At 42.3% G+C, this 27,562-nt stretch overlaps 2 protein-coding genes across 2 annotated transcripts; one reads left to right on the top strand and one right to left on the bottom strand.

Moving 5' to 3' along the window:
* Window positions 1-469: 469 nt before the first annotated feature.
* On the top strand, window positions 470-11,305 carry hunk (hormonally up-regulated Neu-associated kinase). The gene is made up of 9 exons (XM_079649849.1): window positions 470-1,106; window positions 3,900-4,192; window positions 4,872-4,927; window positions 5,437-5,572; window positions 5,682-5,809; window positions 7,368-7,494; window positions 7,633-7,801; window positions 7,981-8,143; window positions 9,088-11,305. Exons 1-9 carry the CDS (start codon window positions 870-872, stop codon window positions 9,837-9,839), a joined length of 2,061 nt encoding a protein of 686 aa, XP_079505975.1. The 5' UTR covers window positions 470-869; the 3' UTR covers window positions 9,840-11,305.
* Window positions 11,306-18,259: 6,954 nt separating this feature from the next.
* mis18a (MIS18 kinetochore protein A) lies at window positions 18,260-27,363 on the bottom strand. Its single transcript, XM_079648169.1, has 5 exons — window positions 26,878-27,363; window positions 26,496-26,562; window positions 24,145-24,267; window positions 23,349-23,451; window positions 18,260-19,102 (listed from the first exon to the last, which is right to left on the bottom strand). The coding sequence occupies exons 1-5, from the start codon at window positions 27,107-27,109 to the stop codon at window positions 19,037-19,039; spliced, it is 591 nt and encodes a 196-aa protein (XP_079504295.1). The 5' UTR covers window positions 27,110-27,363; the 3' UTR covers window positions 18,260-19,036.
* Window positions 27,364-27,562: the final 199 nt, after the last annotated feature.

Here is a 27,562-nt window from a genome sequence, read left to right as displayed (position 1 = left end):
TTTGTTTGTATTAATGTTATTATTAATCGTCAATATTTATTGCCACAAGATGACTATGACATTGTGATCCATGTTATTAAGGGGTGCGTAATTCACAGCACATGGTGTGAACATGTGTACCCTTTACGCACAATTCTATCAAAAATAAAACCTGACTATAGATCGACAACTACGACATAGACAGCTATAAATCATGTTTCAGGAAATACAACAACAAAAATCGTAATATTTGTAGTCACAGTGTTGCTGTGTCTCTTTTCCTCCAACAATATCTTTGTTCATCGCTGTGTACAATCTGAGCGCAACATGCGGCGCGGTGGTACCGGGTGGAGTCATCCCCCTTGTTCTCACATGTGCTCCGCCCGCGTGCGCTGATTGGATTGCAATGTACCCCGGCTACCACCACTGTATGAGAGGCTGTGTGTGTTTTTTCTCACCCGTAAGAAACGCCCACCCATATGACCGGTAAAGTCAGTTCAAACTGAAACACGCTGCCTGCACTCAGACTATCCAGGAGATGTATGGAGTAGGGACGATACCTCTGACTGAGCTACATAATTTTTTTAAAACCCTATTAGAATTTAAGTCAGGTTGCGTCATTTAAATATCTTTCCATGAATGAATCTGACATTATTCTGTGTCATTTCAATCCTATACATTTATCAAGACCTGTATTGGAATCTGCTGAGTGCGCTCACTGGATGCTTTGGGCGAACAGGTGGCGCATCTCCGGTTCCCTTAATTTGTTATTAGGGGCAAGACGCAGACAGACCGGACTTGACGCACTTTGCCGGACGTTAAGCATTTAATTCCCGCCTGGTGGGAGAGGGACACGCTGCGTACTTTTAACATTTGATAAGAGAGCTGTGATGCCGGTTGCAGACGGCGCCATGGTAGTAGACAACAGCCACGGGTTATATGAGGGAAAGACCCCAAATAGTGCCGGGAATGAGAACATCCTCCCGGCCTCATGCAGTCCTGCGGCGGAGATCCTGAAGAACTTCTATCACACAAAACGGGTCGGGAACTATCTGATCGGGAGGAAGCTGGGAGAAGGCTCCTTCGCCAAAGTTCGAGAAGGTCTCCATGCCATGACTGGGGAAAAGGTAAGACTGTGGGGTCACTAAGTCTACATGCAACATGGTTTGGTTAAATGACTTGTAGCTAGTGCATGTTGTCGTTCTTGATTTAACAATATTATAGGCCTATTGTATTTATTTTGATTCTATCACATGCCACACAATTCAAGTTAAATGTTATACTCCTGACTTCTTGAGCTTGGAAAAAAAAACTCTTGTGAATTAATTAACTTTTTTCTTTTGGAAAACTAGTTTGTTCTGACTGTTATAGCCAATTTATTTCTTATATATATATATAAGAAATACATCTATAATAATAATAATCTATATATAGATTATGGGTGGCATGCAGCATGGTGCATTTTGGTGTTTCACATTTCCATCAGTGGACAGTGTCTGCTGTCTATTGACTCCTACATGCCTGTCAACCGAGAAAAAACCCTCACCTGTTTACATTGACAGTTTAGCCATACATTTGTGTGCAATGTATTCCTAGACTTCTTGGAGAAAGTGTTGTTTGCAATGGAAGGCTTTGTTAATGAGCTCATGCAGCACCACCAGCTGCTGAACTCACCATATGCCCAGCAGGGTTTGTTTTCTAGCCAAGCTCCTGTAACAATATTTAGTTTGTGTGTGTGTGGGAGAGAAACGGGAAGAGCTTCCTGTGTTGTCCTTACATGTGTTGGTACCTAGCTGTGCGGTCTGTGGCTTTTTCCTGAACCTTCCTTTGTCTGCTGGTGGTGGTGAGCTCACCACTGTGGGCGCGCGCAAGCCTATGATAGGAACAGAGAGGGAAATTGGCCGACCTATGGGAGAGCAGAGCTGCTACTTGCATATGAAATCATGTCGTTGATAAATGGGCTTCAGCCTCATTAGGATTCTGCCAGCGCGGGGCTTTGATATGGACCACCATTGGCCACTGGTCGCCTTTGTCTCCTCAGGCTGTTTTTGAGGGGCAGCCAGAGCATTTGCATATTGGAAAACAAGTACCCCCTTTTTCCTCATGTGTCCTTGCATGTAAACCTATGTCTGTTTGTATGTGTACAATAAAATATATGCCACTGAATATATTTAGCATATTAGACATTATCTTATCCTGCATGTGGCCCACCTCCTCCTCCCTTCCCGTTTGCTGTGCGGAGAAAGAAAGCGCCCCTCTCCTCTTCCCTCCCTTTGTTGAGGATGATGCAAACACTGGCAATCACACAACCAAGCAGAGCACATGGTCTCTCTCTCTCTTTACACTCTCTCTCTCTCAATCAGGGTCAGGCTCTTGGAGGGGGGCGAGGGGAAGTGAGTTTATTCAAGCAAACATAGTAAGTGAAAAAGAAAATACAGTAAAGGACCTTTTTTTTTTAGCATCCCTAGAAAGCCAGTGAGGATGCGGGGATGAGAGAGGGTCTGTGTTTTCAGACAAGGGGGGTTTGAAAGTGAGGAGAGGTGAGGGATGGGGATGTCATGGTCAGGGGGCTTGGGAGGTCACATGCACATGTTTTTGATGTCTGTAACCCACTTTCCCCTCTATACCACCCCACCTCCCCCGTTTCTGTCTGAGGGGCGCCTGATAAACAACTGAATTCCCAGTAGCCCCCCGGGGGGCACACCCCTCCCCCTCTATATCCCCAACCTCCCCCTCTTCACATATAGACTAACCTACTGTAAATACAGTGCCCCATCCCCCCCCTCCCTACACACCCCTTCTCTCATCCACGCTGCTTGGCGTAAACATGGGCTATACAGTATATTACTGTATTGTGACAGTTCAACACACACACACACACACACACACACACACACACACACACACACACACACACACACACACACACACACACGTGTATATATACGGCCAGGTTTAATGAGCAGTTGTAAAAAGGTTTTCAGAGGTGAATCAATTATCAGAGATGAAAGGACGAAGGTATAAAAGAAAGACAAGCTGAAGGACAGAAGAAAGAGGGGACATACACACAGCCACTTTGGCCCTCACCATTTCATTAATGGATATGGTGATTAGCTTCACCGGTCATGCCTTTCCATGTCTGTAGGCTCTCCTTGAGATGATTTGCAGTGTATGGTAGCTATGCTCTTGAACTCAGTCTAGACAGGATACAAGGAGACACACGGGCAGAGGATGAAATAAAGGAGATGGATATGTTATTGAATGTAATTAGCCACAAAGGGACGTGTTTGTCATAAACAACATGTTCTCCGGGTTTTATGAGGAGTCTGAAGGTTTTTCCTCCAATGAGACAACAAGGGCAGAGAAACATAGAGTGAAGTCCTTGGGATGAGTAATTGAGGAAAGAAAACTTAACACATATGCCCATAAATCTTTACTTCACATCCTATTGAATCTGTGCCATTGAGTCAGTGTCCTTTTTTACATTTCTGTGTTTTAAGCTACAACTAAACTCCGGGGCAAATGGGGAAGTATCATCTGTCCATTTGGCCTTAGCGCCTTCTCAACAGATATAGGGTAACATTTGTTTTTCCCTCGGTTTATGATGGTTCAGTTACCCCTCCAACACACACACACACATACCTCCCCTTCTGCTGCCGCCTCAGGGCCCTATAGCGCCTGGGTTGCCCCACATTGGGAGCAGCTGTGAGGGAGAGGTCAGTGTCGAGTAATATAGTCCGCAGTGGAGACTGAGAAGCTTGTCACCTGTTACACTGCAACTCTCTTTGAAACCTCTTCCGAAAGCACAGCAGTGAACAAGTGCTTCATTCTCCACGGGTATTATTCACAATATCATGTGGCGTAAAACAGTGCGTTCCTCATCTAATAGCTTTTTCCTCTCCTCTCGCATTTTTCTCCAGGTGGCGGTGAAGGTGATTGACAAGCGGAAGGCCAAGAAGGACTCGTATGTGACCAAGAACCTGCGGAGGGAGGGCCACATCCAGCAGATGATCCGTCACCCCAACATCACGCAGCTGCTGGACATCCTGGAGACGGAGAACAGCTACTACCTGGTGATGGAGCTGTGTCCCGGCGGGAACCTCATGAACCTCATCTATGATAAGAAGCGCCTGGATGAGAGGGAGACTCAGAAATACATCCGTCAGTTGGTGCTGGCCGTTGAGCACCTGCACAGGGCGGGTGTTGTGCACAGGTAAATAAACACTTACAAATAATGAGTCATACACGCGTTGCTCTTCAAAGATAGAGCAGAATATAAATGTCTTTAGATATATTGTCAGTGCCGTCCAAAGGGCTTTGTGCTATTTGTGGGTTGAAGCTGAATGTAATGATCCTCTTTCTCAAAGTGTATGTTAAGTCCGTATTGTGCACTACTGTTAATCCACGAATAACCATATTTGCCATGCTTTGAGAGGTTTTAAAGAAAGCGGCTAAGCATTTCTTAAAAACTAAATACGATTTAAAAAAGAGCTGAATTTCCATGCAGTGTGCAGGGATAATTCCAGTGCCTTTCTCCTACAAAATATGGTTACATGTTGTGATGAAATGTTTGATTATATTTAGGGCGGAAAAAAAACCATAAACTGCATCAGAATGAAATTCCAGATATACAATACACAAAGCTCTTCTCAGGAAAATTGTATTATTTGTCTGGGACTCTGGGAACTAAATTTCTATCATGGTGAGAAGACCCATGTAGATAACTGTATAACAGGATTTATAAGGAGGGATCTGAAGGCACACAATAGACCCCGAAAATCACCCAGCGTGACCCACATTGAAACGGGGGGTGTTGACCTCCCCTACTGCTTGTGCATTGTGTGATGAGGTGTGGCTTAGATAAGTGTTAACACTGAATCTTTGTTTTACAGGGATCTGAAGATAGAAAACCTCCTGTTGGATGAGCAGGACAACATAAAGCTCATAGGTAATTCAAACACTAACATTTACAGAAACAAACTCACCTCAAAACTCTCTTTCTATTAAGAATACATTCAATAAACTCCTTTATAAACACATACACACTTCCCATAGCAAAAAACACGAAGAATATTAAAACAGCTAATGCTAAAAGAAGGCCTTTGATTTCAGTTACTTTGCAAAATTAAAATATTTAAAGAGCCAAGAGCAAGGACAACATAAAGCTCATAGGTAACTCAAACAGTAACATTTACAGAAACAAACTCACCTCAAAACTGTCATTACAAAGAAATGCAATTTATTTTCTGTATTTTCTTGCCTGACATCCCACGTGTTAAAGAGCCAAGAGCAATTACACATCCTGTTAAATGCCTTACGAGCTCTCACCATAGTGCTAATCTGCTTCCATTTGTGTGTGTAACGCTTCGAAAGGGGCGACATGTTTAACAAGTGGCCTGAAAAGAGGGAAATAAAAGCCAGAAATAACATTCACCCCCCACCTCTTCTGTCCTTCAGATTTTGGCCTCAGTAACTGCGCAGGCATCCTGGGATACTCAGACCCCTTCAGCACGCAGTGTGGAAGTCCCGCCTACGCCGCCCCCGAGCTGCTCTCCAGGAAGAAGTACGGGCCCAAAGTGGATGTTTGGTCCATGTGAGTGTCTACTTCTTTCTTATAGAACGTTTGTCGGTAAATATCAGTGTATTTAAATACATTTATTTCACATGCATTCCGAGCTGAAGTGTGTTTTTTGATCTTCCAGTGGTGTGAACATGTACGCCATGCTGACTGGGAATCTGCCGTTCACCGTGGAGCCCTTCAGTCTCCGAGCCCTGCACCAGAAGATGGTGGACAAGGAGATGAACCCTCTACCTCCCTCACTTTGCACAGGTGAAAACTCAACACATGAATGCACAACTGTTTAATAAATCCTCAACAGAAAAGCTGTTCCTAAAGTCAAGAAAGAATGTATCAATCAACAAACTCATACTCTATAAATCACTTCAAGGCAATGCAATCCCCCCCAGGGTAAAACTGACATGAGTGTGTTGACAAATATATTAGACCTTAAACCAAGAACTTCTCAGGTGACGTTTGACATGACGGGGAAAGAATGTTGTCGGTCCGGTGTCAGGGAAGAAGGAAAATAGTTAATGATGAAATGTTTTGATAATAAGATGCTGGAATGAAATGGAGGTAATCTTTCGTTGTGAGTCTGTGGTTTGGATTTCCAAAATGCCTTAATGAAATCTCTCTGACATAACATTTTGTTTTGGTCACTCAAGTCAAAAAACAAATTTAGAATACTAAAGAAGTAGAGAGAGAACTGTGCAATCAGATACGTCTTAAATCAACAAAGGTCAATCTTCTTCTAAGTTAGACTCCTTGATTAGGACTCTATATTACATTTGTTTGAAATCCTCTTAAGAGAAATGCAGCCGTACTTAGAAGTAAGCAAACCGTTGAGTGAGTTAGAGGAAATAAAAACCCTCGATGAGTGAAGGGGTGCAAATGCGCATATAAATCAAACTGGAACTGATTCCCCAATGACAAGCCTTTCTAAAGAATGAACCTGTCAACTACGGCAGAATCCTTCCAGTCAATAATTGAACGCAATGGAAAATCTGAATGGTATTTCTGTATTGTTGAAATTCAAGAACATTTGGTGGTAAGTAAAGAAAAGATCGGGCTGAACCGTAATTGTGTTAGATAATAATTAGAAACAGGTTGCAACTAACCCGTTCCTGTTCAGTAACTGGCGCTGCATGAAAAGGATACATCGATAATGTTATTTGTCCCAGAGGTAATTGGCAGAGCTCAAGTGAACTGCAATTGTGTAAGTTCATAATTAGAAAAAGGTTTACCCAACCGGTTCCTGTCAAGTCACTGGCAATGCATGAACACTATACATGTATAATTATGTGTACTATTATTGTTATTTGCCTCAGGGTGACCTGTCAGAATTCCTGAGATTGCACGGCACAATTCCTCTTCCAATTCTTATCTTCCATTGAAACCATTATACCTTTTATAGAATTAGAATATATTTAATCAGCCATATTGAAACTAATTATTCCTACTGAGCTTTAACTAATATTCTGTAAAGCGAGGAAATAAAGGAAATATTTTCGCAGTGGAACAAAGGTGTGTTAATGCATCGCTGGAAATAGTGGAGCTCACCACGTCACGAGTCTCACTCTAATACCAATAACAGATGACTTGACCAGGTTATGTAACTTATTGTTAAGAACCCAATGACGAGGATGTGTCATCTTATCCGTCTTATATTATGAAAGAGGATAAGGAGGATGAATGCCAAGTTTATGCGTCACATTGCTGAAGAGAAATATGTCATGCAAAAATAAGTTTCAGTGTTGACAGAACTTTCTTCTTTGTACAACAAGTTGAAGAAGCTTATGAATATTTATTCTCCCTCTTTCTGCATTAGCTGCCATCTGTCTTCTGAAGAAGCTTCTTGAACCAGATCCAAACAAGCGTCCCAACATCCATCAAGTGATGGCAGATTCCTGGCTACAGCTGGCCAACAAGAACACAGGCACACCGTACCTCAACAGGTAGGCTCACGCACACTTCGAATTTATATTTTTGCTTATGTCATCTGTTTAAGCATAGAGAAACCTTTTTGCCTTTTATTTTATTTATTTATTTTAAAGCATCACAAGGCATTAACTTTCTCTCTCTTCTGTATCCAGGATCCACATTGAAGAGATAAACCACACAGTGTTGCTACATATGACGGAGAAGATGAACTACAAACACAGTGAGGTTCTGAGTGCCGTCCTCACCAACCGCGCCTGCCACACTCTGGCTGTCTACTTCCTCCTGAACAAGAAAATGAAGAGACTCTCTAAAAAATACAGGGTAAGGAGATCCTTGCTAACATCTGTCGAAAGTCTTTCTAATAACAGGGTGTTAAGGAAACATTGTTCAATATATATTTTTAAAACATAATAAAACTGGAATATCATAATGACCGACACGTGCCAAGTTAGTAAAAGAACAGGTTTTTCATAATTTGTGGTTTTGCCCTGTCTGTTTAGGAAATGCAGTTCCAAGAAAAGAAGAAAGGAGAAAAGCAGAAAAACGAATACTTCCAGACCCAGTGGAGGAAGCACGTCGACAAGCTCACCATCCCCCCCAAGCAGACGCCCGTTTACCTGGCTGTCGCAAAGGGGCAAAGCAAGGAGAAAAAACACCGAACAGGTGAGGGGTGAAATAAAGATAATAAGATACAGTATATGTGTTCCAAAAGTTCACCTTTATTTATACAGGGGACGTTGACTGAGCATGCATGTTCTTCACATTTACATAGTTACCAGTTCGTCTGTCCGATCCTCAATCCATCCATCCATCAACTCCTTCCTCCGTCCATCCATTCCTTCATCCATCCGTCCATCCATTCCTTCATCCATCCATCCATCCGTCCTTCCATCCTTCCAACCGCCCACCCATAAGAAGAAACATCCTGGTTGCCATTCAATCGTAGGCCAAACACAAACGTTTTTGTAATTGAATTGAACTGATGTCCGCCAGTTTAAATGACTAAACGGAATAGAACAGAAGTAAAGATATTCTAAGGAATTACTCTGAATTTAATCTAGCAACACAGCAGCATAGTCAAATACATATTTCGTAAAAGACTGGGCCTGTGATTTTCAACAAATAATGATAGGTGGTCCTTAACACTACTTGGAGAAGTTATAATGAAAACGGGGGGCAAAGCTCGAGCCTAAGCTCATTTTCCTATAAGAGGTACTGCCATGCCATTTTATAATATGTTTCTTAATGCTCTTAATGTCTTTCATTTTTGTAAAGCACTTGGAATTGCCTTGTGTTGAAAGATGCTGTATGAATAAACTTGCCTTGCCTTGCCTTAGGGTAAAGAAAAAGTCATAGGCTGTTCCAGATACAGCATGTCATGTCAGGTCGATCTTCACACGGATCAAATCTGTACTGAATGTTCTTATACCTTTTACACCTGCTTGTTACATACTCACAGATCACGTAGAATGTAGACATGCAGGGACTCGGCTGAAAGTACATGCAGTTCTCATATCCTTACTCACTTGTACATGCAGTGAAATAAAAATGCAAATATGTGAGTGACAATATTCCAAAACTTAAATTGCTTCTCATTTCCTCCTCAGGTATATTGCGTGCCTTAACTGGTGGCCATCGTAATTCACCTCTGGCCCCACCCGGAACAGTCGCCTCTTCCTCCATGGAATATCTCGAGATCCAACCTCTCTTTTCCAACACCCCTAAGCAACGGAGGCGCTTGGCCACCCTCCCGCAAGTCAATACGAGCCCCGAACACAACATCCCCGCCCCGCCGGCACCGTCACCGATTGGCATGCATTCCTTTGGCTCGCTCTCCAAAGCTGAGCAAATTGAAGACACCCCCAGCTCGCCCTGGTACAAGCTGACCAACGGGACCCTCTCCCCGCCCCGCCACGTCTCTGCCTTCCAGCCCGACTCCTCCTACTTGAAGAAGGCCACGATCCCGAGTCCTCCCGTCCTAATTGTCAACCCACAGCCCAAGAAAAGCATCTCGTCAGATTGGGGCGCATCTTCCGACACCAGCGGCAGCCCGCCCAGCACCATAGGGAGCCCCCCAGGGAGCTCGGCATTCAGCCCTCCGAAGTCCGCCTTCAGTGCCCTCAACCCCACCTCAGCATTCAGCCCTCCGTCCAACAACAGCAGCAGCAGCGATCCAGACAGCCCGACGCACCGCAGCAAGTTCCCCTCCATGGGAATCGGACAGATCCTAAAGAAGAAAGTCCAACTGCAGCCGTTCTCCTTCCGGCCAGAACAAGTGGTTGAGGAAGTGGTGTCCCCCCCTCCTTACCCCATGCAGACTCTCCTCTGTGCTTCCGGTGCACTTAAGACCCTTTGCTGAGGGGAACATGGCAAGAATACAAAAAAAGTAAAGACAGACTGAACTCAAGGCCCCTCTCAACATTTGATAAGTTGGAGAGGTCTTCCAGAGTGGCCTTTTGAACTGTGAACTGTCCCTTTATTGCAACTGAGCCACTTTTCAAGACAGACTTGAAAAAAAAAAAAGGATAAAAAGGAAGTTTGAGTGACAGTAACAAATTGTTTATCTCTAGTCTCCACTATCATAATGTAATAAGAAGTGATGACGCTGAGAATGTGAGATTGGAAACGGATCCTTAAGCAATGAATTAACCTCACTGTGGCCTAGATAGAGTGGACATGGGACGTGAACACACACACGCACACACACGCAAAACACTGTATTATAAACTGAGTTAAGAGTTACTCTCTTATGTAATATTGCTGTAACTGGTTACTAATTGAGCCGTAGACTGATTCTCACCAGCTAACAGACCCCAACTCTTACCCTTACCTTGATTACATGTTTAAATGTTTTGTCTGTGAAAACACTCTCTAAAAACCCGTTGACCTCCAGCCAGCTGCCACTGTATCCTCAAAGCTGACTGGACGATGAAGCTCACTGCACTATTCCTTGAAACCAAAACCTGTAGTAACAATACATGTTTGTACCATCTCTTACCTCACTGCATTATTCATACTTTAATGTAAAACAACAGTCAATTGTGACTTGCTTGTGTGGATTTTGCCACAGTGTTGCAGTGTCCGAGCGTTAGTGCCATTAGTATCCACACACCGAGACAGAAATAGACACAGAGAGAAGAGTCGTCCTCTCATCTTTTATAGCAGTCTCATAAACTATCACTCAACACTGATAATAACTCACAGCTATAACCTTTTATATACTAGTGTTACATCATCTCTACGACCCACAGAGAAACTGTCAAAGTCTTCGTTATGACTTTCACAGCCCGTTCATATTAAGCTTTGAGAACAAAAAAGAAAGATAAAAAAAGAAAGAATCAAAAGCCTTATGAAACTTGTGAACCTCGCCAAAGGCTGAGGTAATGAACGTGGGAGAATCGTGTAACATCCATGAAAAGAATTCACTTCCTTTTGTCTTAATGATGTAGTTTGTGCAATAGTCTTAAGTGTTAACTGCAATGATGAGTGTTTGCCAAGAGCTCCCTGAGAGTAACCTGAGAGTTGTGCTTGTAAATAACAGTACGACTCGTGTGTTCCTGTCACGTATTCAGTTCGGTACAAAGGGGTTTTTAAAAAAAAATTGTAGAACCGACATATTTGCACCTTTGCTCCATAAAAAAGTTTGACAAAAAGGCTTCCACTGGCACATGAGGCTTCTCACTGTTAAGATCATATTGAATCTCTTCCTGTCTAAATGAAAAAAATTGCATGCAAAGTTTCACGAGTCCAACCGTACGGTGAACATTTGAAATTACGTCTTTTTACCTTTTTTGTGGTTGATACTGAGATTGATACAGACTTGAGAGGGGGAGGGGGGGGGTCTTTTGTAAGATTTTGTAATGGAGGGTTTTGTTTTGAGTGTCGAGAGATTTCTATGCTGTATAAAGTATTTTAAATATTTATACTAAATCCATTATGTGTCTGTCTGTTCTTTTCCTTGTCTGGCTTTCTCTACATGTGCTAAGTGCACACATGCCAACATACAACTTTTGATTAGCTAAAAAAAACATAGAATTAATCCACTTGAATAACTATATTAGGTAAGTAATTTCACAGAATCTTGATAATTTATGTGTAATTTACACAATGCCTGTGGCGTGTGATTTATTCCTAAAGCTCTCAGCTGCAGGAGCACTTAATACAATTTGTTCTCTGCTGTGGAAGGGGTCTATGTTACTTTACAACCTCAATGTGCCACTTGTCTCACATACCATATACATTTCCCACGGGAAACCTGTGGTGGATAAAAAAAGAAAAAAAACACACCCTTGGAACAGCTGAAGGATCTTTAGGACTACATACACACATATCACGACCCCTCCCTCTTTACTCTCTCACACACACACACACACACACACACACACACACACACACACACACACATATATACTGTAGACACTAATCTACTCAGCTGTGGCCCCCATCATAAACCCCTTTGGGTGACACGAGACAAAGAAGGGGGATCACCAGAGCTCTGAGACAAACACCCGGGCACAGGACAACACAAACAGGGCTGTCCGATTAATCGCCGTGGCTAAGCCGATAAAAGCCAAGGGGCAAGAGTGGCTCAAAAATGCATTAAAGCCGGAGCCTTTTGTTTACCAAAAACAGACACACAGTTCTTGAAAATCCCCAGGCGGTCTGGGGTACTGTGGCTTAACCACAGCGCTGGGCGAAAGGATAGTGTACGCCATGGGGTGTGTACAGGTCATACCTGTAGTGAGCTTCTTTGGGGACACCTGTGAACACACACACTAACCACTGACCAGGAGGAACTACTAAAAATGAGGTGGTTACGTTTTAGGAAACATATCCATGTGGTGATGAGGACTATTTTTGTAACCATTTCAAAAGACTGCATAATCGCAGAAGAGTAATCAGTGTTTTGCTTGTTTTCCATTTATAAAGCAGAAAATAAAAAAATATATACTAATATATTAATGGAAATAATAATATCATTTGTTTAATTTGAGAATGTGCTGCTTCCCTCTGTTATCAAGGTGAAGTTCAAATATTTAGCATGGACAAAAAAAATACTTGTCACTCCATAAATGTAATTGCCATTTTCATTACCTTTGCACATTTTATACATTAAATTATTAACGGAAGATGCATCAGACAGACTAATTAATAATGAAAATGTAAGAAAGAATTGCAGTATAAGTCTGCATTTTTGAGGATTCTGATTGCGGAGCCGTGGCAAGTTTTTTGTATTAATATTTAATTTTAGGAAGCATTATTGGAGGAATCCATACTGAAGAGATAAAGAAAGCAAATTATTTTCCTTGACCCACAGATTATTTTGACGTTAATCTGTGTGTAAACAGGTCAAGTAACAATGACAAGTCCTGTGATAAACAAACACCCCTAATGCCGTCTCAGCAGGGGCAATAAGCCGAAATCTTTCACATTAATCATATCAGGGGAGTTTTAATATTGTATATCATAGCCTCCTATCCATCCCCACTCGCATCAATCACCAGACCTGGGGGAACAGAGCCTTCTCCGTCGTTGGCCCCTCCCTCTGGAACTCACTCCCACAACCCATCAGAGACTGCACTGACCTCACCACCTTCAAAAAACTCACAAAAACTCACCTCTTCAATCTGGCTTTTAATGTGTGATTGTTTTTGTATTGCTTGATTTTAATTTGACTTTAACTATATATATTTATTTGTTGTTATGTTCTTCTCTTTTCACTATATCTGTAAAGCGTCTTTGAGCACCTGTAAAAGCGCCAACAAAATAAATCTATTATTATTATAATTATAAAATATTAGAAAGCAGGAAGTACATCAGATTCCCCCAAACTATTTCCGAAATATTTGGGATGCTGGGTGAAAATAATCTGTTAATATTGTTGTGTTAATATGAAATGTCTTCTGATTACAATGATTGTCAATTTCACAAAGACACATATTGACAAACGTTGGATTTAGATTCAAATTCAAATTCAAAAGCGAGATTTATAGTTACTGCTCCAGCGAGTGCTTTAAAAACAGACATATTGAGACCCATAATCAATGCAAGGGCCGAAATATGCTTAATATTTGAACACTATCAAAATCAGTTTTTAATATTTAAATCACCTTTAACGACTGGCCACACTGACCACTTTACATTAGGATACTATTTCTGCCAGTCTGTTCAGGCTTAGATCCTGATGACACTAATCCTGTTTTCAGTCTCCATCTCGTCACATATATGCACACACACTCGCACCAGGGTGTCACTGGCAACGGGCCGAGCCTTTGTGTCTGAGAAAAACAGACTAATTAACCTGCTTCACAGTGCCGTACACCATGGAGTGTGCATCTCCACCACACGCTGAAAATCTGAGCATCCTGATTCAACCGCACAGAAAAAAAACCTTCCCCATACATGCAGAGGAAGAGGAGTAGAGAGTCTTCCTGGCAGACACCGATGTACACAAAGACGTGTGGTAAATAAACAAGCAGATTTTTCTAATGAAGGAGGAGGCTTGATGACTCAGAGGGGATTTGGGTTATTTTGTGACTGACTAGCCGTCGATCCTGTTTCGATCTCAGACACGGATGAAGGTGATTAATGAAAAGAGAAGGCTGTGGCTTATCAGAGAGTTCACGCTTCGCCCATGAGGTGCCGTTAGTAAAGCAAGACTGGGATACGTTTTCTTGACCCCGAGATCACGTTACACACCCACTGATTCCCGAGATTAACTTGAGAAATGTACCCTTCCAGACGGAGGGGTTCAGTAATTGACCTGCCGTCTAATCTGTGCCACACAAACAGAAAGATGACGATGAGACCAGACTGTCTTAATGACTTTAGACTTAAAAAGAAGATTCTGGTGAAACATGTCAACCAACCAGCCATGTGAGGAAAAGTAGAGGAGATCAATTAGGTCAGACATTGGGTTCACTACCACATTAAGGTGGTTTAAAAATAATACGTTTAATTACATTACATGTCACTTGTTGGACGCTTTTATCCAAAGCGACTTAAATACTCAATACTGTGGGCAATCCCCAAAGGAGCAATTTGGGGTGAAGTGTCTTACCCAGGACAACGACATGCTGACTGCAGTGGGGTTTGAACCTGTGCTCCCCTGATCCGAACACCAACACACTATTCCACTGATGACCTGTGACCAGAGCCGGCCCGACACATTAAGCGACATAAGCGGCAGTTTAGGGCCGCGCAGCCACTAAGGGCCTCCTAGCAACAAAAAAGAAAAAAGAAAAAAAAATGTCTTAGTACACCGTCGCCGTGATAAGTATGTTTAATGAATGTTGTTAACATTCCTAGATTGCCTACTCTCAAAGTCATGTATTATATTATTGAGTCAATCATATAATACATTAACCGTGCTTTACCTGAACCTCATCATGAGAGGATGGCAGGATTGTAATTTCCCGTGTTCAGTGAATGCAACAGAGGCAAGACACCAGACCAACCAGAGAGTTGAATGGAAATAAACATCTGTCTTATTGGCTGACAGGTACCTATGCTGTGAGCTGTGACAATGTTTAAAATAAACTGTCAATCGGACAGACGACAATTCTCAAGTGGTGGCTCACACAACAACCCCAGAGCCACCACTTGAGCCAGGAGAACAAGGTATGTAAATGTCAGTAAACTTCCAAGTTATGCGAACATAGCATAAATTACAGCTGTTGTCGTTACTTTGAATCGCGGGGGTAGGCTAAACCGTTAGCAAGTAGCTATAGCTAGCCAGATATATTAAATAAACACTTTGTCATACAATCTAAATGTTGTGTTTTTTAGCGTTACCTGGTGATTTCAAAGAAAGCTCTCTGGAAAATGCTGACTTACATTTTCGACATGAAGCTAGAAGCTACCTTACAGTACACAGTTGATCCTGAGTCCTGTCAGTTAAAGTGTTTCATAGTTAGCTTAGCTAAGCATCAACCTAGCACTGAAATATATGGATGTTATGTGGCAGTATTTCTGAGAAAAAGTCAGCTGAAATGGTGGCATAGTTGCCACTGCTTTACGTGTCGACAGCATGTTTGAACGTATTTGCAGCAGTAAATGTGGCTGTTTGGCCACCGACGTTGCCATAACAACACCTGAATTTAAATGTGCAATCTCTTTTTGTGACAGATTTTTGCATGAAATTATAATTCTTCTGAACAGCTAGTTTCTATGTGAACATTATGAGATGGACAGCCAGAGAGAATAATTGAAAAATAGTTATCAAATACTATATGACAAAACAAAAATAGAGTTTAAAAGGGGAGTGATTTGTAAAATATCCAAGAAAAATCTGTTTACAGTTCTGTTTCATATGGGTGTTGAGAGATGTATCCATGGATCTCTTAATTTTGCTCTCAAAGTGCACCAGATTGATGCTTTTAACTTCAATATTTAAACAAAAAAAATCTTCCCGGGGGAGCATGCCCCCGGACCCCCCTAGAGGATGTTACGTCCACGGTGTTTACATGCTTATTTATACAATATGTGTGCTTATGCTAACATCATAAGAGAAAAGTTGTTTCCGTGTTGTAGTGAGAACACGCTAGAGTGAGGGGGGCCCCCAAGCCAAAGCTCGCTTAGGGCCCCCAAAAGTCTAGGGCCGGCCCTGGCTGTGACCCCCTGATCCGAACTCCAACGCACCACCCAACACGCATCCCTTTAATATCATATATTTTTTACGTAAAGACACTTTGTTTATAACCTTGGACACTGGATCATAACACAAATTATACAATTGAGCTGAAAAAGGGCGTCTTGCCCGAATGTCCATGAGTCAAAAAAACAAATTGGAGTTTTGTCCTAGACTTTCCTTTTCGTAATTAAGATAAGATAAGATAAGATGGTACTTTATTGATCCCAATTTGGAAAATTGTTTTTGTTGCAGCATCATAAAATTACTGGAACTGAAATGCACGTGCACAGCGCATGTGAACAATCAGAGAGTGATGGAACACTAAAAGAAAACAGGGTTAATATAATAAAGAGTTAACCCAGAAACTGGTCATAAACAAGCATGAGCAAACATTACAAACTGGTGGGGTGGGGTCCTGTTGTCAGGGGGAAACCAAATGAAACGTTGGGAGGGCAGAACATTGCAGTTAAATAAAATAAGAGTACTGATTAAACCCTGTATAACTGAAATGATGGTTGTTTTTCCATCTTTCAATTGACAACACCTAAAGATGAGAAATCCCTTTTCCTCATTGCTCACTTTGTTACAAGTCTCCAAAAGCCCTAAAACACAAACATTTTCTCTCACACAAAATAATCCTTTCATTTCTGGGAAAAAAACAACATATTTTTTAAGTTGGCAAACAGGTGGCACTCCTTGAGATATTTTTGCTCTCAAAAACAAGATCAGAAATGCAATCAAAGAGCAGAGCTCAGCCAATAGGATCTCAGTGTCTGGCAACAGCAGCATCAGGGTGAGCAGCCATTGGTTCCATGTTTCACACAGGGAAAGCTCTAATTGGCTGATAGCGTGCAGAGGCTTCATTGCCTCCATGGCAACATTGCTTCCTTATTGCTTGGGTAAGGTGAAAAGGAGGGAAAGAGGGGAGGCGACTCTCACTCAGACACTACCTCTGCATTATTCATCCTTTGTCCCCGAGTGCTTGTAGAATGTGTGTTGATGCACCGACTGATGCATGTGTGTTTGTGTGTGTGCTTCTACACTCGTCTTTGTTTGACTGGTAATGATTGGTTGAGAGTTAAGGGGTGAATGGGGAGAAACCGGTGCAATCATTTCACTCACAAGTGCAATGCATCCAGCAACACCAGGTCTATATATAAAACAGCCAAGTGAGTTCAGAGAACATTCAGTGAGTGCTGACTTTAAAACACAGCTACTAGCCTTCAAGCTTAATTGCTGTGAATGGAGCGCACAAACAGGGAGACCATTAAACATGAGCATCTCCCAGGATGCAACAGTGCACATCTGGGCAGTGGACCAGCCGGCAGCATACACTCTCAGCGCAGGATGCACCTCAGGGAGGACTGGATAAAGACAACAACACGACCAGCAACAACAGAAACCACGCCGGCTTGTTTGTTGTTGTTTTGACTGTTTGTTGTTTTTTTCCCAGCAGTAGAGGGAGGGGATAATAAGAGGGAGGGGGAGGGAGAAAGATGGGCAAGGGTGGGGTTAGCAGAGAGAAAAACATCACACAGAGATTAGGGTGTGTGTGTGTGTGTGTGTGTGGGGGGGGGGGTGTTCACTAAGGACTCCTCCCCCATGTAAGTCTGAGCATGAGCGGGGGATAACGTCTGTTGACAGGCGTGCCGGCCAGCGAGCTGGATGGCTGTTCCTCCGGCAGTGCACACGGTGACGAGATGGCAACAGGCACTCAGCGTAGCACGTGCTCTCAGTTGCCATCGCAACCTGCCCTTGGATACAGCGTGCTGGTTGGCCGTTTCGAACTGTTGTTGTTCTGCGAGGCTGATGAAACCTCGTGGGTGAGGGAGGGCAAGCGGTACAGCATGTCTCCGCTTTCCCGCCTGCTAGAAAGTGTTGCTAGGCACATTAGAGGTCAGTTGGTAAACAAACTCTCAGCCCTTAACACTGGCTAAACACCTTAAACATGCTGTTTAACTCCTAAGTCCAAGGAATACTTCTAATTAGAGACACAGCAGGACGGGCCAATGATCCAAACTATCTTCTGGCACAAAGTCAAAGAAACATTTACAAATATGAACCTGATAATTGTCTTATTTGGTTTAACACTTTATGTAAAACTGACATTAAAATGCATTTTGAAAATAATATCTTGTTTTTTTGGAAACAGTTGAATACTTTATTATACAAAAACTAAAAACACAAGCTTTTACAAGAATAAACAAACAAAACAAACAAATAAAGAGTGCATATATTCAAAACAAATTGGAAATATTGGAAAAAAAGGCGGAGTCTAGTCTGGTTAATTCCTAAATTAAAGAATTGAAAAAGGGATGCAGCCCAAATTAAAATCTGTGTACATTCTAATACAAATTCCTCAAATGCTGTTAACATGTGACCACAACATGGAGAGGAAATGCTGTTAACATGTGACCACAACATGGAGAGGAAAAAGCATATATCCAGCAATCCTTAAGGGCTCTTTGCTTTTAGAAAGAGAGGAACAAAGAAAAAGTGTGTGTGGCCAGGAGCGGCCAGATCAATACGACGTTGTGCTGACTCTGCAGACTGTCTGATGAAATCCTGCACAAATAAACATTCTGCTCACAGTGTACATTCACTCTGCACCACAACAGGCGGAGAACATTGTGCCACGAGCCGCAGGAGCTGAGGTGACAACATGATTGATTACATGTACAGACGGTCTTTGTTTCACCATCAGGAAATACCGGAGAGGAAGCTGTGTGTGTGTGTGTGTGTGTGTGTGTGTGTGTGTGTGTATTTATATACAAGCTGAAGCTAGAACAGTATGTATTACTGAAGGAATGTGGTCCAAATGAAATGTAGTGGAGGAAGCAATAATGTAAAAGGTAGGGGCGAGGAGACACGTTCAACACCTGGACATAGCTCCCACCGAGACACGTTGACGTTTGTCCCTCGCATCAGTCCTGAAGGGTGGCGTCAATATCCTCCAGCCTCTGGGCCATGGACATGACCAGCATTTTCATCTGGGAATGACAGGAGACAAGGGGAAGCGTTAAAAGGTGCAGGGGTGGAATGAGCAAAGAAGGGGCAGAAACAATAGTGAAAGAGTGAGGATGGAGTAGGAGGGATGGGGAAGAAAAGAAGGAGAAATTGGACAGGTGGGAAATGAAGGGAGCAGCAGGAAGCAGCGAGGAAGAAAGAAGGGTGGAGTGCAGATAATTGGAAAGGGAGAACAGGGAAGAAGAGTGACGAAACCCAAAGGGGAAGCAGTCAGGCGTGGATGGGTATGACGGGGGGAGAGAGAGGGGGAGAAGGGGAGACAGGTCAGTGAGTGTACAAGATGAAGCACCCAAACAAGTGTCTAGGAGTCAGACAGACAGACAGACAGACAGAGAGACAGGACAGACAGAGAGAGAGACAGGACAGACAGACAGAACAGACAGAGAGACAGGACAGACAGAGAGAGAGAGACAGGACAGACAGACAGACAGAACAGACAGAGAGACAGGCACACAGACAGAAAGGCAGACAGACAGAACAGACAGGACAGACAGAGAGACAGGCAGACAGACAGACAGACAGGACAGACAGAGAGACAGACAGTCAGACAGAACAGACAGAGAAAGGCAGGCAGACAGACAGAGAGACAGGACAGACAGAGAGACAGACAGTCAGACAGAACAGACAGGACAGACAGAGAGAGAGACAAGGGCAGACAGACAGAAAGGCAGACAGACAGAGAAACAGGACAGACAGACAGAGAGACAGGACAGACAGACAGACAGAGAGACAGGACAGACAGAGAGACAGGACAGACAGACAGAGAGACAGACAGACAGTCAGACAGAACAGACAGGACAGACAGGACAGACAGGGCAGACAGAGAGAGAGACAGGCAGACAGGACAGACAGGATAGACAGAGAGAGACAGGCAGACAGACAGAGAGAAAGGACAGACAGAGAGACAGGCAGAGAGACAGACAGACATACAGAGAGACAGGCAGACAGTCAGACAGACAGACAGAGACAGGCAGACAGACAGACAGACAGGCAGGCAAACAGGCAGAGACAGACAGACAGACAGGCAGGCAGACAGACAGACAGAGAGACAGACAGTCAGACAGAGAGACAGACAGACAGAGAGACAGACAGAGACAGACAGAGAGACAGACAGACAGGCAGGCAGGCAGACAGACAGACAGTCAGACAGAAAGACAGGCAGGCAGACAGACAGGCAGACAGAGAGACAGACAGACAGGCAGGCAGGCAGACAGACAGAAAGGCAGACAGAGAGACAGACAGACAGGCAGGCAGAGAGACAGGCAGGCAGACAGACAGAAAGACAGACAGGCAGACAGAGAGACAGACAGACAGACAGACAGACAGGCAGACAGAGACAGACAGACAGACAGACAGGCAGACAGAGAGACAGAGAGACAGACAGACAGAGAGACAGACAGAGACAGACAGACAGACAGAGAGACAGACAGACAGAGAGACAGACAGAGACAGACAGACAGACAGAGAGACAGACAGACAGGCAGGCAGGCAGACAGACAGACAGTCAGACAGAAAGACAGGCAGGCAGACAGACAGGCAGACAGAGAGACAGACAGACAGGCAGGCAGACAGACAGACAGACAGAGAGACAGACAGTCAGACAGAGAGACAGACAGACAGACAGGCAGGCAGACAGACAGACAGAGAGACAGACAGTCAGACAGAGAGACAGACAGACAGAGAGACAGACAGAGACAGACAGACAGAGAGACAGACAGACAGGCAGGCAGGCAGACAGACAGACAGTCAGACAGAAAGACAGGCAGGCAGACAGACAGGCAGACAGAGAGACAGACAGACAGGCAGGCAGACAGACAGAAAGGCAGACAGAGAGACAGACAGACAGGCAGGCAGAGAGACAGGCAGGCAGGCAGACAGAAAGACAGACAGGCAGACAGAGAGACAGACAGACAGACAGACAGACAGACAGGCAGACAGAGAGACAGACAGACAGACAGACAGGCAGACAGAGAGACAGACAGACAGACAGACAGGCAGACAGAGAGACAGAGAGACAGGCAGGCAGACAGACAGAAAGACAGACAGAAAGACAGACAGGCAGACAGAGAGACAGACAGACAGACAGACAGGCAGACAGAGAGACAGAGAGACAGGCAGGCAGAGAGACAGGCAGAAAGACAGACAGGCAGACAGACAGAGAGACAGACAGAAAGACAGGCAGACAGAGAGACAGGCAGACAGACAGAGAGACAGGCAGACAGGCAGGCAGACAGACAGACAGGCAGGCAGGCAGACAGACAGACAGACAGACAGACAGGCAGGCATGCAGACAGACAGAGAGACAGACAGACAGACAGACAGACAGACAGACAGACAGACAGACAGACAGACAGAGAGGCAGGCAGGCAGAATACATTAACGATGGCGGCACCTTTATCCGATACATTAGTAATAACCGAGGGCAAGGAGAGTCAGACTGGGTATCATTTTACATTTTGATAATATTCACAAAACCGCAGTCGCATCTACTGATTTCAAAACAACCTTACTTTAAGAAATGTATAAATGTTTTCAATTGGCAAAAGAAATAGGGCAGCAACTGTGATTTTCTTATAACTCTATCAAATGTCTGCAAACAGTTTTGGAAGTTAAATTGCCTGTTGAGAAACTATTTATGTACCAACAACACAAAAAGTATTTCAACTTGTTTATATTATAATATTTATATTAACTAGAAACAGAGTAATAGTAGCATTTCCAAAACGGTTGTTGAATATTTCTTTGTTGAGAAAGTAATGGAAGACTATTAATCATTTCATCTCTTGTATTGTATATAAATGTCACAGGAGTATTATTATCGATGCTTTCTCAAATGAAAGAATCTAACATGTTTAAAATGCTTATCAGCAGCTTTCTGACTGACTGCTTTGATACTTGTTGCCACCGAAGCATTCCAGTAGGCAAAACAAATATATAGAATTTTATCCAATGACAATACTGTTACATTATTTTTTTATTTTGGTGAGTAAATGGAGTGCTGGCAGAACAGTTTTGGGCAGAAACTAATACTTAATGTTGAGGGAAGAAAGCTCGTCAGTGAGAAAGCCATAATGAGTTCCCGCTGACAGACATGTGGTGAAAGAAAGCCCTGATTTTAATTCATGACCTTCTCAAAGGGTCGTCATAATCCTGTTACAATGTGCCAATGATGGCTATAACACCACCCAACATTAATACAATCAGCATATACCCATAGTCAGATTAATCTCCATCCTAATCAGAGGTAGATTTAAGCGTTAACTTACATATTAACCAAATGGAAAAAAACAGGTGCGCCTGAGAACTTCATCACATAACACACTCCTTGCTTGAGTAAATATTATAACATCAGTCACCTGATAGTACCAACTGTAAGTAATTAAAAAAAACAGCTGCCAAGTGAAACAAAGATACCATGCATGCATCCGGCTATAGGACAAAGACACTTCATGATCATAACATGTTTTCCCTCTCTCAAAGATTCCTCAGCATGCTCCCCATCACAGCTTTTGTCCTTTGTGCAACAGCGCCGCTGCACACTACCACCACCTACTGGCCAATATGTGCATTGTGGATATTTAAACAAAGGGTGATTAAGAAGAACTTTGGGAACCACTACACCTGTGCACTGAAACATGTGCCTTCTTATAATAATAATACTTATACTAATAGGTCATAAGGAATTGAAATTAGAAATTAACAGAAAATTATAAAAATACATTGATATGGGTTTAAAGACTCAATTTACTGAAAATATACTTATATGCTTTTTTGTTTGAATGTAGTCTAAAATGGAGTGTGAAATGAGTCACTTTGCAGGGGGTGACACGGTGAGATGAGGTAATGTCTGATTTGAGCGTCTGCCCGTCAGCGGACAGAGGGTTTCCAAGAACAGAGCTGATGTCACCACTACAACAACCTGAGCATTAATAATCAATGAGGGCAGCGCCAATGCAATGTGAGAGCACTGTCAACACAGAGAACAGTGACTCATAATGTGATGCTCAGATCTGAAGTTTTCCATCACTTTTACACCACAATACCATTTTGAAAGGATGAATCTGTACCTGTTTTTGAGGAAAAATACATTGTTACACATCATAGTAGGATTAAGAGCAGACGCATATATCAGTGGGTTTAACATTTTTCATCTGAGAGCGATGTAACATCAGGAACAACAGACAAAGAAAAGCAGCAGAAATCCTTTACCTCTGTCAGCTGCTGTTCAACAACGCCTCTGTACTCCAGTGTGACTGGCTGCTCTTTGGGGCCCTCTGCTGCCAACCTCTGGCTGGCAGAGCCCAGCACGTAGCTGCAAAAGATTCACAGTGTAAACTTAGGGGATAAATGTGTTAGGGTGCTAAATGTGCAGTTTGTAAGTGTAAAGATTGTCACATTCAGTTTTGAGGAATATTTTTGAGGTGTGGTATTGAACTTCTGGTTTAAAAAAAAGACTGTTTACAATTTAATTGCCAACTATTTTGATAATTGGTTTAATACCTTTTTAGGAGTAACAATTATTTGATTCCCGCTTCTTAAACAAGAATATTTTTCTAGATGATTTACTCTCTGTATGAAAGTAAACTGAAAATCTTTTAGTTGTGGACAAAATATGAAATCATCTTGAGTTTGGGAAATCCTGATCGACATGTTTTACCATTTTCTAACATATTTCTCGACCAAAAAACCCAATAATTGATAGAAGAAATGGATAGTTGCAGCCATCTCATTTGCTTTGGTTTAAGTGTTGCTTTTCCTTCCTTATGCCTTGCAGTTGTTGATGTGTATTCCAGCAAACCCAACCTGCAGTAAATTAACTTACTGCATAGCTACTATATTTATTTGTAAAATAACTGCACAGATATAAAACGTGTTTCACAGTAACCATTCATGTTTCACCATAACACTTTCTCCTGGAAAATGTATCAAAACTCACATTGAACAAATGTAAACTGATGTATGCATATTTCAACATTCCTACTAATGACCCAAGCCCTAAACATACCTGTCAATGTTTGCAACGTTGAAACAGAATGCTAATCTCTTGTGGTCCAGGTTCTTAGGCGTTGATGAGTAAACCATGCCGAGCAAAAATTCGCAGCCTCGACAGAATAGATCTACGACGAGACTGAAGAGGAGATAAAAAAAAAAAAACAGTGGGACAGGTTTAATCCAACAAGTAGTCAGGTTGCATTTAAAAACAACCCATTTCCTTCAAGGTCTCCTATTATCAGTGTCGTAGTCAAGTCACCAATTCACGAGTCCATGTCACTCTCCAGTCACCACTCTTCGAGTCCGAGTCCAAGTCCGAGTCACCTAGGGAGAGTCGTAGTCGAGTCCAAGTCACCCAAGGAGTGTCCGAGTCGAGTCCGAGTCATCATTACCTGTGTTCGAGTCCAAGTCCGAATCCAAGTCCGAGTCACCTAGGGAGAGTCGTAGTCGAGTCCAAGTCATCCAAGAAGAGTCCAAGTCAAGTCCGAGTCACAAGTCTTCATGTATTAATCTTCGTGGATATGTGTTTAAATGTAGCAGCTCCTCTACATTGCTTTTATCCTGTCATGTTATACTAATCTGTCTATTGAACTAGGTGCTATACAAATATAAAGCTTATTACTAATATTAATATTATTATTATTATTATTGTAAATGACCTTTAATATGTGTAACTATATTTAAAATGAGTTACCTTTTAAAGAATTGATTATATTTGTATGCCAATATTTTCTTATGGTAAAGTTTTCGTTTTGCACTTTTATTTTGATAGTAATAAGATCGTGACTCTTATTTTGAAGGAACTTTTACCGGAAGTCAATGGACAACGGATCAGTGTAAACACACATACTATAATGACAGATAGATGATGAATAAATTAACATACTAAATAGTTACATTGGGTTTTTAGCACCTGGCTGATAAGGGCACAAGCTCTTACGTTGGTAATGATTGTATAAAAGCAAGGGAGATCAATAAACAGATACCATCGGTTAGAGAGTCTGACCATCATTCAGCCGGGGACGCTACAATTATTATAGTGAATGTTTAAATTCTATCAATAAAGATTAAGCCCCAGAAAGCACATGGCTACTTAGCATGCAAAATGACATGTTAAGTAGCCATGTGCTTTCGTGTTATCGGCTGAATCTTTATTTATTGATTAGATCACATTACTCTGATGATAGTGTTCAAGACAGCATATATGTCTGAACTCGATCCTTAGAGTAATGTGTTACGGAGCCTTCTCTTCAATCTTTTTTCCACATAACGAGCATTTTGTGTCTGAGACATCTTTAGACTGGAATAGCGGGGCCCAGTACTTGAACTCGCCTCGCAGGTGCACACACCAGGATAGAGGACAACAGGCTCCAGAGAAAACTTGCTCGAGTCCGAGTCCAAGTCGGAGCGTCAATGTACAAGTCGAGTCCTCGTTGAAAAAAAAAAAAAATCACGAGTCCGAGTCATCGTACGTGAGAATTCACGAGTCCAAGTCCGAGTCGTGTCAATCAGTGCGCGAGTCCGAGTCGAGTCATGAAAATCGGCACTCGAGTCCGAGTCCAGGATTCGAGTACTCCATCTCAGCCTATTATACTGTTTTTTATCAATATATCTATATATATATATATATATATATATATATATATATATATATATATATATATATATATATATATATATATATACACATGTCTGTATATATCTCAGATATATACAGACATGTCTCTGAAGTGTTCCAAACACCAAACAGATCATTGCAGCATCCCATAATCCCCTCTGTTTCAGCCCTGTTTCCAAAGTGCTGATTCTCTGTCGGTTACTTTAGATGAAAATAAGGAGCCACCCCCCATGCCCCTCTGAGAGATATTTGGTTAAAAAGAACACAATGGTGCTCTAGGAGGAGATTCAGGTGATAAGGTGGGGGGGGGCGGGGTTACCTTGGTTGGTGATTGGCTAATGGTGGCACAACCCAACAAATCGTTATGACATCATAAAGTGGCAAACAATTTTTTATATAAATGATCAGGAGAAAAAGAGAATATTTTTTCCTGAAACTTTCAGAATCTCTTTACACAGAGGGGACACATGTTTACGTATAAAATACATGAACATGTGGATTTTGCATAATAGGTGACCTTTAAAATGTCCTTTCCATTTTGTAACCCTATTATAAAAAGGTATGTTTGAACTGCTAACACTATATGATTATGGGCCACGAAGTATTTTGGTTGTGGGAAGGTAATATTGACGAGTTATTTTGAATCGTCCTCCAAAAACAAGTCTCCCTTATTTTTTTCTGGACGAGGATAGACAAAGCTTTTTAAATTTTTATTTTTATTTTGTATTTACTTTATTCCTTCTTACCAGGGAGACTTTTTGCTCACTTCATGCAGGCGAGTGTCTTCTCCAACCACGACGTTGTCAGTGACCCCTAGGACCAAAACGTCACAAACATGTCAGCACAAAACGCAGCATTGTATTCATAATGTAAAATCGATATGTTTATTTTCCCAACCTTAACAACTGCATTTGAACGCAGCATTCTAATAGACTTCCTAAAACTGCACTAACTAGCTTGCTAACGTCCAAGTTAACAGTTGAAGTGATGGATAAGATGTTACGTACGTATATGTTGTTTGGGCAGTTTGAAAAACCTTTCACCCAAATATTTAGTTGGTTAACTGTAACATTATAATGTGAACCAACACAAAAAGGAATAAAATAAGCAGGCTAACCCCATACTCACGCTTCAATCTTATCTGGTTGTGTTCTTCTTCAGACGCTTCAGACCCATCCCAGGACATTGAATCCCCGACAGGCAGCTTGCACTTCCCGCAGATGAAGACCGCAGGTCCGTCGTCTTCCTCCACTGAATGGCCAAACAACTTTTCCTCGACCGCAGTGGAGTCTATGCTGGACTCAAACGTTGTATTTATAAATGTCTGGCGGTGTTTATGCGAATTCACTTTTGACGCCATGTCTACTATTTTCTCAAAATGAAGCTGTTTTGAATTTACGCGGTAACGTGGTTGAAAAAAAGTGGAGTGCGACGATCCTTTATCGCGAGATGATAACTTATGTGTACTTCCGCGTTCGTCTGATAGTGAAGAACCAACCTTGACGAATTGTGCTTTTGGAAAGCTAACAATCTGAAAGTGTGCCCAGTGTTTCCTGGTGTTGTCCGTACTGGCTAATAAAAAACATGTTTCCAAATTGTTGTGAAATATTTGTCACAGTGTGATATCACATTTGTCAAGTGTGATAATCCCTAAATGGAGCTTTTCCATTTCAGGAGAACCGACGTTAACCATCTTGATATGCTTCTTATCTTTGGGAAACGTGAACCGGAAAAACTTTGCCAAGAGCGAAAACTTGATTGTTTTGTATTAACCCATTTCGTCATATTTTTGCTTTTATTTATTCAACTTGTC

This window comes from Notothenia rossii (genome assembly GCF_949606895.1).
Source record: "Notothenia rossii genome assembly, chromosome: 9".
Taxonomy (NCBI): domain Eukaryota; kingdom Metazoa; phylum Chordata; class Actinopteri; order Perciformes; family Nototheniidae; genus Notothenia; species Notothenia rossii.
The sequence above is the reverse complement of the archived record's forward strand: the minus strand, read 5'-3'. Positions and strand labels throughout refer to the sequence as shown.